This window comes from Trachypithecus francoisi, unplaced genomic scaffold (assembly GCF_009764315.1).
Source record: "Trachypithecus francoisi isolate TF-2019V2 unplaced genomic scaffold, Tfra_2.0 Lachesis_group4, whole genome shotgun sequence".
Taxonomy (NCBI): domain Eukaryota; kingdom Metazoa; phylum Chordata; class Mammalia; order Primates; family Cercopithecidae; genus Trachypithecus; species Trachypithecus francoisi.
In genome coordinates this window covers 19,653,186-19,669,275 of record NW_022681469.1, presented here as the reverse complement: position 1 = coordinate 19,669,275, position 16,090 = coordinate 19,653,186, and the positions used below count along the sequence as shown (strand labels likewise).

The following is a 16,090-nucleotide window of genomic DNA, read 5'->3' as shown; positions in this document are numbered from 1 at the left end:
CATGTTGAACAATTTCACTAGATTTTGTTTACTTTATGGCCAGCTAATATTTTGATCATTATTTAGAAATGTTGTGTGGTCAAATCATTACAAAATGTTTTAAACCAAAATGAATTGCTTAAAGGTAGAGATCACTTTGGTCACTTCCACATAACATTTTGCTCTTTAGACTCAACTTGAGTGTCCCCTCTTTATAAATGTGATGTCACTTTTTTCCCAAAAGAATATTAAAAATATTGGATTGGAGCATTTTCTAAACATTGTATTTGAGCTGCTAATCTAAGTTGGTTTGCAGTTTTTGTAATTTTCATAAGTTACAGGAGAAAAGCATTATCTTTGTGTAAAAAATACATAGCAATAACTACATTTACCGAGTTCTTACTGTGTGCTAGACACAGTTCTAAGCACTGCACGTGGTTTTTCTAGTAGTCCTACAGAACTCCATGGGGTAAAAACTATTATCCTCACTTTACAAACGTATGTAATTTTATTAGTACTTCTTTCCATAGTGATACAATTTCTTAGTAAAACAAAATTTCTTAAAATTAACTCATATAGTTTAGAGGATTCTGCCAAAATGACGTAAAATGTAAGTCATGGTAGAAATACAAAGACCTTTATTATGTCCCTGTTTATGCTGTAATATTCACACGATGGCAAATTAATAATAGATGTGTATCATTTAATTATAAAAAAGTTTGACACCCTAGCTTTGTTAACTTGATAACACCAGAACTACTACTTTCGTGTAATAGGAGAAAGAGGAATAATTCCATTTAATTTTTTCGTTTACTTGTTAACAGTGTAGGTGTCTATTGGCCCAGTTTTCTCGTTGTATATCAACTTTCTATCTTTTTTCATATACCTCTGAACAAAACAAAATCCATTGTATACAATCACTTTTGCAACAAAGATTTGCCACATTTTCCTGTGATTGCTGCCAGTGAATACCCTTATTATGCAAGAAAGCATAGAAAACATACGTTTAAGTAAAATTGTCATGGTTTCATGAAGGGAAATCCTACAAGAGAGACCATCAGAAAGCAAAATGCGAACATTAGAATTGGTCTGGAAAGTTGGTGGTTCCCAAAATTAGAAGAATTAGAGGAGGAAGGACTCTACATTTTTGAAATAGCTGTCTATCAGTAAATAAGATTTTTAGCGCCAGATGCTGAAATTGGTAGATGTGGGGCTATTAAAAAGAAAGACAAAACAAAGGGTGTGTTACATATGGATACCATTCATATGGGTGCATTTAAATCAGTTCCCTTTGTAAATACTAAGTGAACAGTAAAACCTTGATTTACTGAAACACAATCAGAAATTTTTGTGTGCTCTATTTTTAATGCGAAAAGCACAATTAAATAATTTGTGCTGGGAAAATACAAAAAACAAAACCACAGGTTAGCTAAACCTTTAACCTTATTGTCTCTATGCAGTATAGTGCTGTGATTGAGGTGGTTTAGGATGATGACCGGCATTGGAATCATCTCTATCCTGAAAGATTAATTTGGTCACCATTTCTGGCTAAAGGATAATAGTGCATTTTAGAAATAAATTTTGGCAATGATTGATATACAAAAAAAGGTTTAACTCTTAGTAAACCAGAAAAATCAGTTAACCAGAACACCCATTTGTGAACATGCTTAATTGAACATTTACTGTGAAAAGAAAAATAAGTGTTTATAGTATGTTAATATAACTGTACTATTTGAGAATTCCTTGGCATTTCATTGTTTGCATATTTTGGATAAAATTTGTGAAAGAATCTCCTGAAAATGGTGTTGATAAGTTAAGATCAAAGGACAAAATTACTGCATCAGTTTTGCATGTGGGTAGTTGATAATTTTCAGATATTTTTTCACCTGAAAAAAACAAAAAAGCTTAGTCTTGATTGGGGAAGGGTGTTTATTCTTAACTGTAAAAGAAAAGTGAATCCATTTTCTTAAATTTGTTTTTGTAGGCTGTCAAGAGAAAATAAAAGCTGTACTTTTGATACCTACATAAAGTACATAAAATATTTTAGAGTGGTATATAAGGTGATTCTTACTAAAAATATAGATCCATAGGTTTATATTTATACATATAAAATGAGTCATACCACAGAGTAAGTATTTGGGCTTCACAGTGCACAAGGGAGCAGTTTGTAATAGACATGGCGATTGCTCACTGACCTTAACCTCAGCCTCTAGTTAAGGTTATACCTGCCGGGCGTGGTGGCTCACGCCTGTAATCCCAGCACTTTGGGAGGCCGAGGTGCGCGGATCTTGAGGTCAGGAGATCGAGACCATCCTGGCTAACACGGTGAAACCCCATCTCTACTAAAAATACAAAAAATTAGCCAGGCAAGTTGGCGGGCGCTTGTAGTCCCAGCTACTCTGGAGACTGAGGCAGGAGAATGGCATGAACCCAGGAGGCAGAGCTTGCAGTGAGCTGAGATCGTGCCACTGCACTCCAGCCTGGGCAAGAGAGCAAGACTCTGTCTCAAAAACAAATAAACAAGGCTATACCCTGGACATGCCTAGGATTCCTTATTATTCTCACTAGTTTATTCCTTTTTGGATCATGTTTTTGTTTTTCATTGGTAAATTTTTTTTTTGAGGGGGGATGAGGTCTCTGTCTGTCTCCACCAGGCTGGAGTGCAGTGGTGCGATCTCAGAATCTCAACTCACTGCAACCTCCACCTCCCGGGTTCAAGCGATTCTCTTGTCTCAGCCTCCCAAGTAGCTGGGACTACAGGCAGGTGCCACCACACTCGGCTAGTTTTTGTATTTTTAGTAGAGACAGGGTTTCAGCATGTTGGCCAGGCTGGTCTTGAACTCCTGACCTCCCAAAGTGCTGGGATTACAGGTATGAGCCACTGCTCCCGGCCTTTCATTGGTAACTTCTATTGGGGTGAAGTATTCTATAAATTTATTACTTATTACAATGATTTAAAAAATTGATTCTAAAGTTAACTCCTTTAAAGAAGTATCCCTTTATTCTAATGTCCCAAATGTGATGAATTGTCTCGTATTCATTCTGTCCACTTTTTTCTATCATGTTTTTTAGACCGATCACTTATCAACCTTTATATCCAGGATGAAGTATCTCAGTTTCTAAGTGTGCAAATCTTCCTTCCTTCTGCATTTTTTCTTGCCCTTCAGAGTCCATTGAATCTGTATCAGTATTTCAGTTGTAGTATACCTTAATTTTTAATTACCTCAGTCAGTTGTCTGAAATTGGATAAAAGTAGTATTTTTATCCTTGTTTTGGCTTTTTTGTGCATTGAAAACCATATATATGTTTGTATACTAAAGTAGAAGACTTAAGGATGTGATGGCTATTTTTGTTTGTTTTGTTAAATAGATAGTTAATGTGGGCTTTTAGCTCTGTGTGTGTTTTAAACCATGTATTATAATAAACTTTCACTCTCCCCTACTAGAAGAAAGGCATGGTAATGTAATCTTTTTGCAGCTATTTCTCTTTTCTAGCTTTGTTTAAAAGTAGTGTGTAGGCCGGGCGCGGTGGCTCAAGCCTGTAATCCCAGCACTTTGGGAGGCCGAGATGGGCGGATCACAAGGTCAGGAGATCGAGACCACCCTGGCTAATACGGTGAAACCCCGTCTCTACTAAAGAATACAAAAAACTAGCCGGGCGACGAGGCGGGCGCCTGTAGTCCCAGCTACTTGGGAGGCGGAGGCAGGAGAATGGCGTAAACCCGGGAGGCGGAGCTTGCAGTGAGCTGAGATCCGGCCACTGCACTCCAGCCTGGGCGACAGAGCCAGACTCCGTCTCAAAAAAAAAAAAAAAAAAAAAAGTAGTGTGTATTCCCTGAATGGATATCCATTGACAGGATATTGGTGATATAAATGGTTGTTGATACTGGACCTCAACAGAAAGCCTTAGCTGCTATACACAGTGTTAACTCACAGGCAGATGATAAAGTGTTGATTTTAATTAATAATCTAGAGCTCCTTTTAGAAGCATTTCCTGATCAAAGCAGTTAATCTTTGCTAGTGAAGATATCAATCTAGAGTTATAAGTGAGATTTTCATGTTTAGCTACTGTTCCTGGGGATTTTTTTCCTTGTATTTTGGATGAGGTGACCATATGATCATTTTGCAGGTGAAGACAATTTGGATTGTTCTTACTCATCAAAACACTATGAAGTATATATGATTCCATTACAACTGTAAATATTTTTTGCTATGAACCAACTTTTTTTTTTTAGTTTTAATACTTCTGACTTACTTGTTAGTATTAGGAAAAGTTGTCTCTTATTGATTAAATTTAAAATATAGTTTCTGAATAATGTAATTGTATAACATATGTTATATATTCTCACTAGTTTATTTCCTTTTGGATCACATTTATTGAAATAGAATTGAAGTGTTTGTTACATACATAATGATAAATAAATAAACAATAATACTGTTTGTTATACTAATGGATACTTCTGTTTCTTCTCCCACTCACCTTGAATCAGAAGAAGCTCATTCACACAGAAGACCCATTTAATGATGAACATCAGGAGAGGCAAGAGGTGGAAATGTTGGCTAAGAAATTTGAAATGAAATATGTGAGTATAATAAACTGATCACTGTTTTTAATCCTATTGACCTGTTTCCTTTCTGTGACTGGTCGGGAGGGCCTATAAATATTCGTTGCCTGCCTTACCTTGTTCTCACAAATTGAAACCAAGTGAATGGTTAGATAGTCAAATAAAGATTCCAGTAGGCTTGTGATAAAGTAGTCATCATTCATTTTTATTTTTATTTATTTATTTTGGAAGCAGGGTCTCGCTCTGGCACCCAGGCTGGAGTGCAGTGGTGCAGTGTTGGCTCACTGCAACCTCTGCCTTCCAGGTTCAAGCGATTCTCATGCCTTGGCCTCCCAAGTAACTGTGACTACAGGGGCAACACCACACCCAGCTGATTTTTTGTATTTTTAGTAGAGACGGGATTTTACCATGTTGGCCAGGCTGGTCGTGAACTCCTGACCTCAAGTGATCCATCCTGCCAAGTAGCCATCATTTATTATAGTCTTTCTAGAGTCCAGGCGGTTTGCTTTTCATATATTATCTCCAATCTTTGTAACAAAACCACAAGCTAAGTAATATTGACCAGATTTTACAGATGAGGAAACTGAGGCTCTGAGTTCAAGATTAAGTAACTGATATAACGTCACACAGTGGCAAAAGTAAGCTACAGGTCCAGGTCTATGTAGCTCTAACTCTATTCGCTTTCTGCCACCATCGAGAATGCTATTTTAATTCCCTTGATATAGTAGTTCTCAAGCCTTTCTGCCTCTTAAGAGTTTGACAGTGAATATGTGTACTTCTAAGCCTGTAGCATCAGACTCAGAACCAGCATGATACCTCTTTGAAAGTGTCTGGTTTATGCTAAATATTCATGTACATTTTACATTCAGTGCCACAATATATTGGTGTTTGTTTGAATACAAAAATAATTTTTAATTACCTGATTAAGTTGCTTAACATTTTTCTCAAATTTTCTAGTATTACTGACTTTGTAGAAAGCCCCACTCCTCACCTCACATTTACACTATGGCTTTAAGTACTCTTGGCACTTTGCTAAAACATAACCCAGTTGAGAAGCAGCACTTTACCCCTCTGATTCCTCTGTGAGCATGGAAAATTATCCCACGAGAGGAAGGATATCAGCTCACACTGGCCTTGTCATTCATACTACCCTCAAGATACCACTGGGATCTTGACCCAATCATGCTGGCTCCTTGTAATTAAGAAACCATTTGAGGGTAGAAGAAATAGATGAGAATAGATTGGAATTGAAATCAGGTCCTAGGCCATACTTGGCCATCTTCTACTTGTGTCCTTTTGGTGAGGTTTTTAGCTCTGGGCTACAATTCTCTCTCTCTCTTTTTAAGACAGAGTCTCTGTCACCCAGGCTGGAGTGCAGTGGTGTGATCTCGGCTTACTGTAACCTCCACCTCCCGGGTTCAAGCAGTTCTCCTGCCTCAGCCACCTGAGTAGCTGGGATTACAGGCATGCACCACCATTTTTTTTTTAGTAAAGATGGTTTCACCATGTTGGCCAGGCTGATCTCAAACTCCTGACCTCAAATGATCTGTCTGCCTTGGCCTCCCAAAGAGCTGGGATTACAGGTGTGAGTCACTGGGCCTGGCCAAGGCCAGTTTTCTTACCTATAAATTGAGAGATTCAGGTGTTTCAGAGACCCTTCTGGTTCTCTGCTCTGTGACTATATAATAATAAATTTAGGGATGGACTGATGGGCATTTAAATAGAAGGAATAGCAAAAGTTGTTACACTAATTTGTAGTATTTAATTTCAATGTAATATTTTGAGACTATATTGTATCATGATATATAAATTATAAAATCCTATAGAATGTATAAATCCTAAAATCCTAGCATGTATAAATCCTAAAATACTGTGTTTTTTATACAAGTTATACATGGGTTACACTTAATGTTTTAACCAACTAGTACACTTAAGTAGCTCAAAATTCAAAAATTAAAAATCTTCCTTTTATTGTATTGCCCACCCATTGAATCCCACTTCCTAGGCAAGTAACATTCCTGTGGTACTAGAGATATATCTCTGTACATACACATCTATTCCTTTCCCACCCCCCTTTTATACATATTATAGAATACTGTACACACTTAAGCTCTTTGCTTTTTATTTACTGCATCTTAGTATGTTTGGGCGGGAGGTCATATCAGGACAAAGTGCTTTCTCTCCATTGCTGTTTCTTTTTTTTTTTTTTTGAGACGGAGTCTCGCTGTGTCGCCCAGGCTGGATGGAGTGCAGTGGCGGGATCTCGGCTCACTGCAAGCTCCGCCTCCCGGGTTCATGCCATTCTCCCGCCTCAGCCTCCCAGTAGCTGGGACTACAGGCGCCCGCCACCACGCCCGGCTAATTTTTTGTATTTTTAGTAGAGACGGGGTTTCACTGTGTTAGCCAGGATGGTCTCGATCTCCTGCCCTCGTGATCCGCCCGCCTCGGCCTCCCAAAGTGCTGGGATTACAGGCTTGAGCCACCGCGCCCGGCCTTCCATTGCTGTTTCATTGCATGGAACTCTCACACTGTAACCAGTCCCCAAATGATTTAGGTTGTTTTCAAAAATTTGCCCTTATTAATAGTGCTGCAGTAAATTAGTCTGTAAAATGCATTTTTTTTTTTTTTTGAGACAGTCTCGCTCTGTGGCCCAGGCTAGAGTGCAGTGGCCGGATCTCAGCTCACTGCAAGCTCCACCTCCTGAGTTTACGCCATTCTCCTGCCTCAGCCTCCCGAGTAGCTGGGACTACAGGCACCCGCCACCTCGCCCGGCTAGTTTTTTGTATTTTTTTTAGTAGAGACAGGGTTTCACCGTGTTAGCCAGGATGGTCTCGATCTCCTGACCTCGTGATCCTCCGGTCTCGGCCTCCCAAAGTGCTGGGATTACAGGCTTGAGCCACCGCGCCCGGCCAAAATGGCATTTTACACAATTTCAAGTTCATCTGTAGGACAGATTCCTAAAAGTAGACGACTCAGGTCGGAGGATTTATGCATTTATAATTTTAGTATATATTACTAAATATATATGTATATTATATATAATATATAGTTAAAATAAATATATATTTAAAATATATGTTATACATATATATATATTTAGTATATATTACTAAATTACCAGTTCTACTCCTTCCAGCACTATATCAGAGTGTGTCTTTTTTGGGGGTTTTTTTTTGTTTTTTTTTTTTTGAGACAGAGTTTCACTCTTGTTGCCCAGGCTGGAGTGCAATGGCGCAGTATCGGCTCACTACAGCCTCCACCTCCGAGGTTCAAGCAGTTCTCCTGCCTCAGCCTCCCAAGTAGCTGGGGTTAAAGGCATGCACCACCACGCCCAGTTAATTTTTTGTATTTAGTGGAGACAGGGTTTCACCATGTTGGTCAGGCTGGTCTTGAACTCCTCACCTTAGGTGATCCACCACCTTGTCCACCCAAAGTGTTGGGATTACAGGTGTGAGCCACTGCACCCAGCCTAGAGTGTCTATTTTGCCGTGGGTTACAAAATCAAGGGTTAGAATTGCCCTTTGCAAATGGAAAAATTCCTCTATATAATCCTATAAGTAAAGTGATTCAGTGTACCTTAAAGTTAGCATTAAGTCTTCTTAGTTAACCCTAGGATAGCATCTGGCATAGAAAGACCAACGTTCTGAAGAAGTTATTTGATGCATGAAACTGAGTTTCAGTTGACTTAGATATATTCAAGCCTTGTTATTTTATTTACAGTGATAAAATATTACTCTTGTTATAATCTAAATTAATGGGCTGTATTTCTTCTCTGGATTTTTATTTTGGTAACTTACTTTCTTATTTCCATTCTAATTAGAGATATTATGTACATTAACCAAAAAGCATGCCCAAGTGTTATATCTATGAGCATTAAGTGTGTGTGTGTGTGTGTGTGTGTATGTGTGTGTATTTACTTGTTTGGTAGAGACAAGGTCTTGTTGTGTTGCCTAGGCTGATCTTAAACTCCTGAGCTCAAGCGATCCACCTGCCTCAGCCTCCCAAAGTGCTGGGTTTGCAGGTGTGAGCCACTGTACCCAGCCTAAATATATATAAATATATATATGGTAATTATTTGGAACCTTTTAAGAAAATCATCAGGCCAAAAGTGACCTGAGAGAAGATAGAGTGTCCTGCTAGGTGCTATAGGCCTAGAGCTCTAGGCTATCACAAAATCTCTCTTCAACTACAATAATCTTCATTGGTGTTTGGGGCAGGTGTTGCAGCAGTTGAAAATCAATGATATCAGAAATTATAGGGAGTATAGGCCAGGCGGGGTGGCTCATGCCTGTAATCCCAGCACTTTGGGAGGCGAGGCGGGCGGATCACCTGAGGTCAGGAGTTCGAGACCAGCCTGACCAACATGGAGAAACCCTGTCTCTACTGAAAAGACAAAATTAGCCAGGCGTGGTGGCACATGCCTGTAATCCCAGCTACTTGGGAGGCTGAGGCAGGAGAATCGCTTGAACCCGGGAGGCGGAGGTTGTGGTGAGCCGAGATCACGCCACTGCACTCCAGCCTGGGCAAGGAGAGCGAAACTCTGTCTCAAAAAAAAAAAAAAAAATTATAGGGAGTATAAAATTGTAAAAAGGGCACCCTGCGTTGAATTTATGGAGTTCCCCCCTCCATTGTGTCCTATTTTTATGGCCATGTTCTGTTTCCTGTTATGTTGTTCTTATGCTCAGGTAATGTGACAGTTCATATTCAACATCAATTACTAAATGGTTTTTTGGAAAAAGACCAATATGACTGTTAAGTACTTAGTTTTACCTAGATTATACTAAATTGGTTGTTGTACATAAATCTTTTTAAATAGCTAAGTCCAAGTTTTGACGTTTCTACAACCGTGTAGGCTCCAGATTCGTCTTGATGGTTAGAAAGGAGGCAGGATACAGGTAAAAGAGGCTCCCATACCTCTCTTTATTCCCAGTTAAGGCTCCAGAATGTTTAGGCGAAACATCTTGGTTTTCAATTCAGTTTTTAGATGGTCTCTAGGTAATATATACCTTTTATGAGGCCACCTGTACTCTCTACTCTATACTCTGGAGTAAGGTGCTTCTATTTGATGGGTATAGACTTGTTCTCTTGGCCTTCTAGGACATAAGATAACCTATAATTGTTGAAAGATTTCTCTTAGTGATTTTTTTCTCACCCCATTACCCCAGCCATTCTGAAACATCATGCTGTCTTAGAATTGGATATAAATTCAGTAATCTAAATGAAAGCACCTAGCACAATACCTTGTGCCTAGCAGGGGCTCAGTTAAGACTATTTGAATCTGAACGACTCTGAATAGGAAGGCGTATATTCTGCCAGACATTTATTAATATTCATGAAATCACATTATAACTTTAAAATCTGCTTACTGTGCTATATAGACATTGAATACCATCTTTCACGCTTGGTTCTATGTGGTTTTGGACTCTCAGAGCCCTAGTAGTTTCATATTTGTTTTAAAAAGAAGGGTAAGGGTAGATTTGATAATAGAAAAGTTATTCTGAGCAGTCTTATAAGTGAAACAGTTGACCAAATGGAATAACACTGTTTTTACTCAAAGACAAATTATTCTTCTAAATACTCTTGATTTTCTTGAGACCCTGTCTCTAATAAGAATAAGAATAATAAAATAGGCCAGGTGAAGTAACCTGTGCGTGTAATCCCAGCACTTTGAGAGGCCGAGGTGGGCAGATCACCTGAGGTCAGAAGTGCAGCCAGCCTGGCCAACATGGTGAAACCTTTCCATCTCTACTAAAAATACAAAAATTAGCCGGACATGGTGGTGGGCACCAGTAATTCCAGATATTCAGGAGACTGCGGCAGGAGAATCCCTTGAACCCAGGAGGCAGAGGTTGCAGTGAACCGAGATCGCGCCATTGTACTCCAGCCTGGGCGACAAGAGCGAGACTCCATCTCCCAAAAAAAAAAAAAAAAACAAAAACAAACAAGAAATATAAATGAACAGTCTTGATTTTCTTTTGTATGAGTTGTAAAAGTGATTCTTTCCAGATAATGTTTTAAAGAATGGCAGTATCTTGGAATAACTAATTTCTGATGAGTAACTTCTTCACAGTAAATACTACTCGGCTGAGTGGAAAGAAATATAATTTTATCTTAAAATAATTATGGATTAAACTGTCTTCAAATGTGAAACTGATACCACGTAGTTGTTTTGAAAGCATTTGTGTACTGTTTCCGGGAGTTGTAAGAAGTCGATTACTCATTGGTTGATCATCCACACTTGCTGAGGGGTTAGAGCTTCCTTGGGAACTTCATAGGCTAGTTTTCCTGTTTGTTTTGGCCTTATGTTAGGTCTGGTCCCTAAGGATCACCTCAGTATAGAGCTTTGGGAAAACTTGTTGACACCACCACAAAGTAAATCCTACTTGCAAAACACAAATACCAGTGGATTTAGGGTTTCATAGACCAATAATAGTATGCTATTACATGTACAATAAAGACATAAAATAATCTTTTAAAGCAAACTGGGGTAGGGGAGAGGGCCTTAAATAAAGGGCAAGGAGGAATTCCTAGTTCAAATTAATAGTTTCTTGCCGGGCGCGGTGGCTCAAGCCTGTAATCCCAGCACTTTGGGAGGCCGAGACGGGCGGATCACAAGGTCAGGAGATCGAGACCATCCTGGCTAACCCGGTGAAACCCCATCTCTACTAAAAAATACAAAAAACTAGCCGGGCGAGGTGGCGGGCGCCTATAGTCCCAGCTACTTGGGAGGCTGAGGCAGGTGAATGGCGTGAAGCCGAAAGGCGGAGCTTGCAGTGAGCTGAGATCCGGCCACTGCACTCCAGTTTGGGCGACTCCGTCTCAAAAAAAAACAAAAACAAAAACAAAAAAAAATCAAATTAATAGTTTCTTTATTGAAGTTACCAATTCTAATCACTTGCTGTGACATGCCCTTTTAATTCCTTGGCCTCTTTGAATTGAATAAATTCTCTTCAGCCTTCCTTAATCCCTTAGGAACAATTGAGAATCAGCAGTTTTAGGGTATTTAGGAGGAAGGACTGGTATCCATATGTGGTAATTAAAGAAATTGTGTATACTATTTTTGTGCTGTGTAGTCAGCTCTTGGCTGTATTTCCACTGCTTTGAAACTCAGCTCCTTTCTGTTGGTAGGTTGATGAAATGGGCATAGATGTAAAGAGATAAGATTGTGGCAGGGCTGGGACAAATAGGGAGTCTTGTGTTGACAGGATGTTTTCTTCTCACTTGTAGGACTGGAGTGTTTTTTAGCAATCAGGGTCATTCTTGCTCTGTCTACTAGAGGTGATCAATGAATGTTGGTTTTTAGTTTGGTTTACTATTAGCTGGAGGCAATTCGGGGTCAGGGGGTCCAGTACTAAGAACATCTTGTTTGTTTGTTTTCCAGTTTAGTGTTACAGTGTAATGAGGCTGCATTGGCCTAAAACACCGATTGTCAGGTTAAGCAAGTACTAATGACTCAGTGAGGAATATTCTTCTGAGTCACAGCGGGCTAGTGCCTAGAAGAGTAGATAAGAAGGAGGTTCTTCACTTTAGGTGTAACAAAATTCAAGGGTTTTTTGTTGTTGTTGTTGTTGTTTGGAAAATAAGTTTTGATTTTTAAAGATCTACTTAAGTTATAAACTATGTAATATCAACTACAGAGGTTCAGAGAATTAAGTAAGATTTTGATTCTGCTGCAGTAAGGATACTGAAAAAGAGAGTAATTCAACAGAGATCTTTCTAGTAGGGAAGACACTATAATCCTTTGCCAATGTAACTTGAATTTCTTTAGGTTAAATTTTAATATTGGCCGGGCGCGGTGGCTCAAGCCTGTAATCCCAGCACTTTGGGAGGCCGAGACGGGCGGATCACAAGGTCAGGAGATGGAGACCATCCTGGCTAACACGGTGAAACCCCGTCTCTACTAAAAATATAAAAAAACTAGCCGGGCGAGGTGGCGGGCACCTGTAGTCCCAGCTACTCCGGAGGCTGAGGCGGGGGAATGGCGTAAACCCGGGAGGCGGAGCTTGCAGTGAGCTGAGATCCGGCCACTGCACTCCAGCCCGGGCCACAGAGCAAGACTCCGTCTCAAAAAAAAAAAAAAAAAAAAAAAATTTGTGAATTAATTTGTATGTACCTTTCTGGCAACTGTCAAAAGTTTGGTTCCAGCTTATACAATTTACGCATTATTGAATTTTAGTATGATTAGGGAACTGGAGGGTGGAGAATAGAAATGGGGTGGTAAGGCAGGAGGCAGGTCAGGGTTAGAAGTTTTCCAGGAAGACTGCAAGTGAGGAAAAGCAGACTATACCTAGAAAAGTACTCTAATGGCCTCTGTGATGAAGGAGGAAACTGGATTGTGCCTTATAGTTGGCAGAAATCTGTTTATAAGTGGAGCAATGCTTGTGGAACCCTGGTTGTTGGAAAGTGAGTCAAGAAAGAGGTACTCAGGTATGGGTGTGTCAAATACAGGTTATCCAAAACTCTTTCCCCACAGTGGGACTGAGAAGTAGAGCCAAATGAGGAGGAGTTCCAAACTCTGGTAGTGAACATTTGGTGGGCCAAACCTAATAAAATAACATTTATTGAGTGGGTAGTACATGTCCTTAATAAAACTCAGGAGATACAAAAGGTCATGTGATAAAAAGAAAATCTCCTTCCTACTCCTTACTCCCAGCTAACCAGGTCACTCCTTAGAGACCCTGTCAGTTTCTTGCCCCAGAGAGCTGTGTGTATGTGGGCAGTCACATATTTCAAAGATTTTTTTGTTGTTGTTACTGTTCACTGAAAGAGGATATATAAATACAGATAAATGAAAAGATCAAAATAAAAATCAGCAAATCACCTGTAAGTCCACCGCCAAGGAGAACCACTGTGAATAATTTGATGGTTTAAAGTATATCCTTTCAGGAATTTTTAAAATGCATGTGCAATTACATATGTACTTTCTTGCACTATAAAAAAATTTTTTTAGAGCCAGCTCTGGTGGCTCACACCTGTGATCCCAGCTACTTGGGAGGCTGAGGCAGAAAAGATGTCTTGAGCCTAGGAGGTCAAGACCAGCCTGGGCAACATAGTAAAACCCCGTCTCTTAAAAAAAAAGTTAGATCACCTGAGCAATACATGAATATGTTCCTTTTATTAAAGACAAATTCAAATAATACATAGTACATCAAAGTCTTCCTGTACCACTGTTTCCAGTTCTATCCCTTCTCCATCGTAATGACCATGGTTATCTGCTTGTTGTGTATTCTTTGAGCATTTTATACATATTTATAGATATATATTGCTATGTTTTTTTGTTTTTTTGTTTTTTTTTTTGAGACGGAGTCTCGCTCTGTCACCCAGGCTGGAGTGCTGTGGCCGGATCTCAGCTCACTGCAAGCTCCGCCTCCCGGGTTCACGCCATTCTCCTGTCTCAGCCTCCCGGGTAGCTGGGACTACAGGCGCTGCCACGTCGCCCGGCTAGTTTTTTGTATTTTTTAGTAGAGACGGGGTTTCACTGTGTTAGCCAGGATGGTCTCGATCTCCTGACCTCGTGATCCACCCGTCTCGGCCTCCCAAAGTGCTGGGATTACAGGCTTAAGCCACCGCGCCCGGCCATGTTTTATTTTTCATAGATGAGATCATCCTGTTCGTATGATCGTGGAAGAAACAATATCTTGTTATTTAGATGTTGTCTCCATAATTACCATTTAAGTTGAGGACCTTTTCAAATGCTTAGTGAACACTGATAGCACCTTTTCGTGAATAGCCTGAGCTGTACATAACATTTAGGAAACTGTTCTTGTTACCCTCTATATTAATAAATACTCTCTATCACAATTTTTGAAAATTTATTTACTTATTTATTTGTTTTGGGGACAAGGTCTTCATCGCTCAGACTGGAGTGCAGTGGTGTGGTTACAGCTCCCTGCAGCCTTGACCTTCTGGGCTCAAGTGATCCTCCCACCTCAGCCTTCCAAGTAGCTGGGACTACAGGCATGCACTACCATGCCCAGCTTTTTTTTCTTTTTTTTTTTGGTAGAGACAGGGTTTCACCATGTTGCCCTGGCTGATGTTGAACTCCTGGGCTCAAGCAGTCAACCTGCTTCAGCCTCCCAAAGTGCTGGGATTACAGGCATGAGCAACCTCGCCCAGCCTACCACATTATTCTTCAATGGCTGTTAACATTGAATAGATATGTGGTAGTTTGTATAATTTATACTTTTATAATTGATACGCTTGGTGAAGACCTTATACTTGTAAGATCATTTTGGGGGGAAGCATTTTGGTCAGATTAATACTATTATGATCAAATAAAACTTTAAGTCTTTTATTTGCTCCCCTTGATAAGATATATACTTATTTAACAATGCTAATCATTTTGCTGCTTAGATTAGATTATGGACTCAGAACTATTATGATTTCTGGTGGCAACAAACTAGTCACTTTGGCTAGACATAGATGTTCCTAAATCTCAAACTACCCATAAATTGTTTGCACTTCTGCATATATCTGATTGTGCCCATTACAACAGAACGTGTTTGTTTAGCTTTCCCAAGTAAATCTTATAGGCAGCTGTTTATGCCTAGACAAAAAGTACGATAGGAGAGCAGATAAAGATCATTGTCATTGTGATTTTAATTAGAAAGCATCTTGGAGAAAAGATTGAAAATGTAGGCTGATATGTGAAAGCTGGGAGGATTAAGAGGAGTAGCAGGAGACTATCCCAGATGGGGAGAAAGCACAAGGAATGGTAAGAAGGTGTGTTTGGGGGAAAGTTGATAGACAGTTTGAATGGATGAAGTGTTCATGTTGGAAAATTTTAAGTAGAAAGTTGGAAAGGTGGTTTGAGTCAACATGTAGAAGGCATTTAACTGGTGCCATGTTAAGGGTTTTCAATTCTTATAGGTGGAATGCTTCTGAAGCATTTTGAGCAGGGGAAATGATAGGGTGTTTTCAAAATATTAATTAGGTGGTAATTATGTAGGATAAATTTGAGGGAAGAGGCTAGGCGCAGTGGCTCTCACGTCTGTAATCCCAGCACTTTAGGAGGCCAGGGCGGACGGATCACCTGAGGTCAGGGGTTCAAGACCAGCTTGGCCAACATGGTGAAACCCTGTCTCTACTAAAAATACAAAAATTAGCCGGGTGTGGTAATGTGCACCTGCAGTTCCAGCTACTGGGGAGGCTGAGGCAGGAGAATCACTTGAACCTGGGAGGCAGAGGTTGCAGTGAGCTGAGATCATGCCCTGCACTCCAGCCGGGGCGGCAGCAGAGTGAGAGTCCGTCTCAAAAACAATTTGAGGGAAGAGAGGCTAATTAAGACATTCATTATGTTTAAGTGAAAAACAAAGGCCAACATTCTAGCATTGACAGAATGGAAAGGAAGCTATAGATATGGTTAATCATGGCAACAAAGATTTGTGGGGAGAGATACTTGGAAGCAGAAATTATGAGAGACTTTTGAAATAGCATTATTGAGGTATAATTTAAATAAATTTAATTCATCCATTTTAAGTGTACAGTTGGATGGATTTTAACAGATGCATACAATCCTGTAACCATTACTACAATAATGATACAGAA

At 39.7% G+C, this 16,090-nt stretch overlaps 1 protein-coding gene across 7 annotated transcripts in view; it reads left to right on the top strand.

Annotated features, from left to right (window-relative positions):
* UBN2 (ubinuclein 2) overlaps positions 1-16,090 on the top strand; it is a 105,400-nt gene that overhangs the window by 1,640 nt on the left and 87,670 nt on the right. For 6 of the 7 annotated variants that reach the window (XR_004433329.1, XR_004433328.1, XM_033194977.1 and 3 more), the window contains exon 2: positions 4,469-4,561. Coding sequence is in view for 5 of the 7 variants with exons in the window: in XM_033194977.1 (XP_033050868.1) it covers positions 4,469-4,561 (93 nt within the window). In the remaining 2 variants the exon portion in view is untranslated. The remainder of the gene's footprint in view (positions 1-4,468; positions 4,562-16,090) is intronic. The other variant, XM_033194973.1, reaches the window with a different exon arrangement.